A 2,203-nucleotide genomic window follows, 5' to 3' on the forward strand; every position below is an offset into this window, starting at 1 on the left:
TAGATGTATCTATATGATGTATGCATAACATTTTTTTAATTTTGTCAAGAGTCAAGAGTTTTCAATTCTAAATATTCCAAATTGAAGAAATTTCAAATACAAATCATAAAAATTACAGAATTTTTATTGTACGACTTAAAACTTGCATAATTTTTTATTTTTCAAACTAAAAACTAGTTTTTAAGATGTACAATTTAAAGTTCTAAAATGTTGACGAGTTATAATTAAAAAATCTTGAATACCGAAAATATATGTACTATTCGAAATTCTTAAATTTTCAATATTTATATGAAAATGATTAAATTTTGAATATTAATCATTAAAATTTATTTACTTTTAAACATTTGCAATTGACGTGCGATTACCCGACGTGGAATAAGGAACAATAAAAAACACCGATTTTACTTAATTAAAAGATCAAATCAAAAAAAGTCCTTGGGAGAACAACGTGTAATTACACATAATGAAAATACGCAACATTTTAACTTATTTTATATCAATTCAAAGGTAAATCTAATATTCCCCAACGATGCATGCAAAGATATGATACTCAGGCTTTTTTAAAAAGAATTACATTGATATTGATTAAACTATTAACAAAAATTGTCCAAAACTCATGAAATTGTCATCACATTTTCAAGAAATTATTAAGAAGAAATTGACTAAATTTCAAAAAAATTAAATGAATATTGGTGAAGATATTACACGGGGAAACATAAGTTATCGCTATATGGAGAAATACCCATATAGCAATAAATGTAAATCAAAATATGCAAAGAATATGAATTATAGACGGTCAGAATTGAACTACAAATTTTAACCCAACTTTTAGGCCATAATTTTTTAGATAAAGAATATTTCATGCATAAAATATGACAAATTTATTTTTAGTTCCTGTTTGCACCCATAAACAAGGTAATTTAGGCTTATGACGTTTTGAAATAAACATGCCACATCAATCTTTTTTTATTCACTTATTGTTTTAAACTATGAAAACCATCAGAAAAAGAGTATGTGAGCACATATTCAAATGCATCTTGAAAATTTTACCTAGTTTCACGAGTTCACATTTTGGCCGTGTGTGAAGAATCCCAATACTTACTTGTCTGGTTTCAAGTCACGGTGGACGATTCCGTAACTGTGTAAGTATTCAACGGCTAAAACAGTCTCCGCGAAGTAAAACCTGGCCATGTCTGGAGGGAGTGGACCTATAGTTTTTAAAAGATTGGCGCAATCTCCACCCTCAACGTACTCCATAACTAAACACAAATGTTTCTGCAAGAAGCATTACATGCAAATTTATTCTTGAGATTCCTTATTAAAAGTTAAATATTTTATACTTCAAAAAGAAAAATGTGTACCTTCGTTTCAAAGCTACAGTACATAGAAACTACAAAAGGATTGTCCGTGAAGCTCATTATGTCTCGTTCAGCAAAAACTTGTTCAACTTGGTTTCGTAGCATCAAATTATTCTTGTTTATTTTCTTCAACGCGAACCGCTGTCTTGTGGACTTTTCTTTAACCAAATAAACAGCACCATAAGCACCATTGCTAATAAGTTTTAAAACTTCATAATCACTCTCGCTTGGAACCTTTTGAGACTTATTGTCATCTTCCTTGCCGGAGCTCGAAGATGCCAATTGCAAATTGCTATCGCTAGAACTAGCAGAGTCTTCCAAATTTTTCAAATCTTCTTGTAACTCTGAAATTTAAAAAAATGTGTTTTTCCCATCGTAATCCTGTCAGGTTTCCAAATTTCATGACATTTACATGTTATCGAGGTCAAATTAAAAAAATCCAGTCAATTCTATTCAATTCAAGCACATTCCACTTTTCGCAGATTGATTTACCAACAAATTCTTGTAAAATTACTAATCAATGCAAATCCCCAAATGAAAAAAAGTTTACGACAGTTTACAACGTTCTATGAAAATGTCACTTTTACGTATAATCGTAGAAAATTATATATTTTATTATAGTAAAGCATAGAAAGCTACACAGTATGAAAAATAAAAAGTTTCTAAGAATAATTATGAAAATCTACAGCAACAAAACTCAATCTTAAGTTTGTATAGTCTTTTTGTAGAAAATTACAGATTTATATAAAGATATTGCGAATAACTACGCATTTTTATGAAATTTTACGAACATACACGTTTGGAAAAAGCAGTAGTTTTCATATTTTTAGACAGCTATTCAGAAA

At 29.0% G+C, this 2,203-nt stretch overlaps 1 protein-coding gene across 1 annotated transcript in view; it reads left to right on the plus strand.

The window, feature by feature from the left end:
• LOC117171031 (microtubule-associated serine/threonine-protein kinase 2) overlaps positions 1-2,203 on the plus strand; it is a 32,736-nt gene that overhangs the window by 11,232 nt on the left and 19,301 nt on the right. Inside the window, exon 11 of the mRNA XM_033358076.1 lies at positions 1,055-1,142. Coding sequence (XP_033213967.1) covers positions 1,055-1,142 — 88 coding nt within the window. The remainder of the gene's footprint in view (positions 1-1,054; positions 1,143-2,203) is intronic.

Source organism: Belonocnema kinseyi, chromosome 4 (genome assembly GCF_010883055.1).
Source record: "Belonocnema kinseyi isolate 2016_QV_RU_SX_M_011 chromosome 4, B_treatae_v1, whole genome shotgun sequence".
In the NCBI taxonomy this organism is placed as follows: Eukaryota; Metazoa; Arthropoda; class Insecta; order Hymenoptera; family Cynipidae; genus Belonocnema; species Belonocnema kinseyi.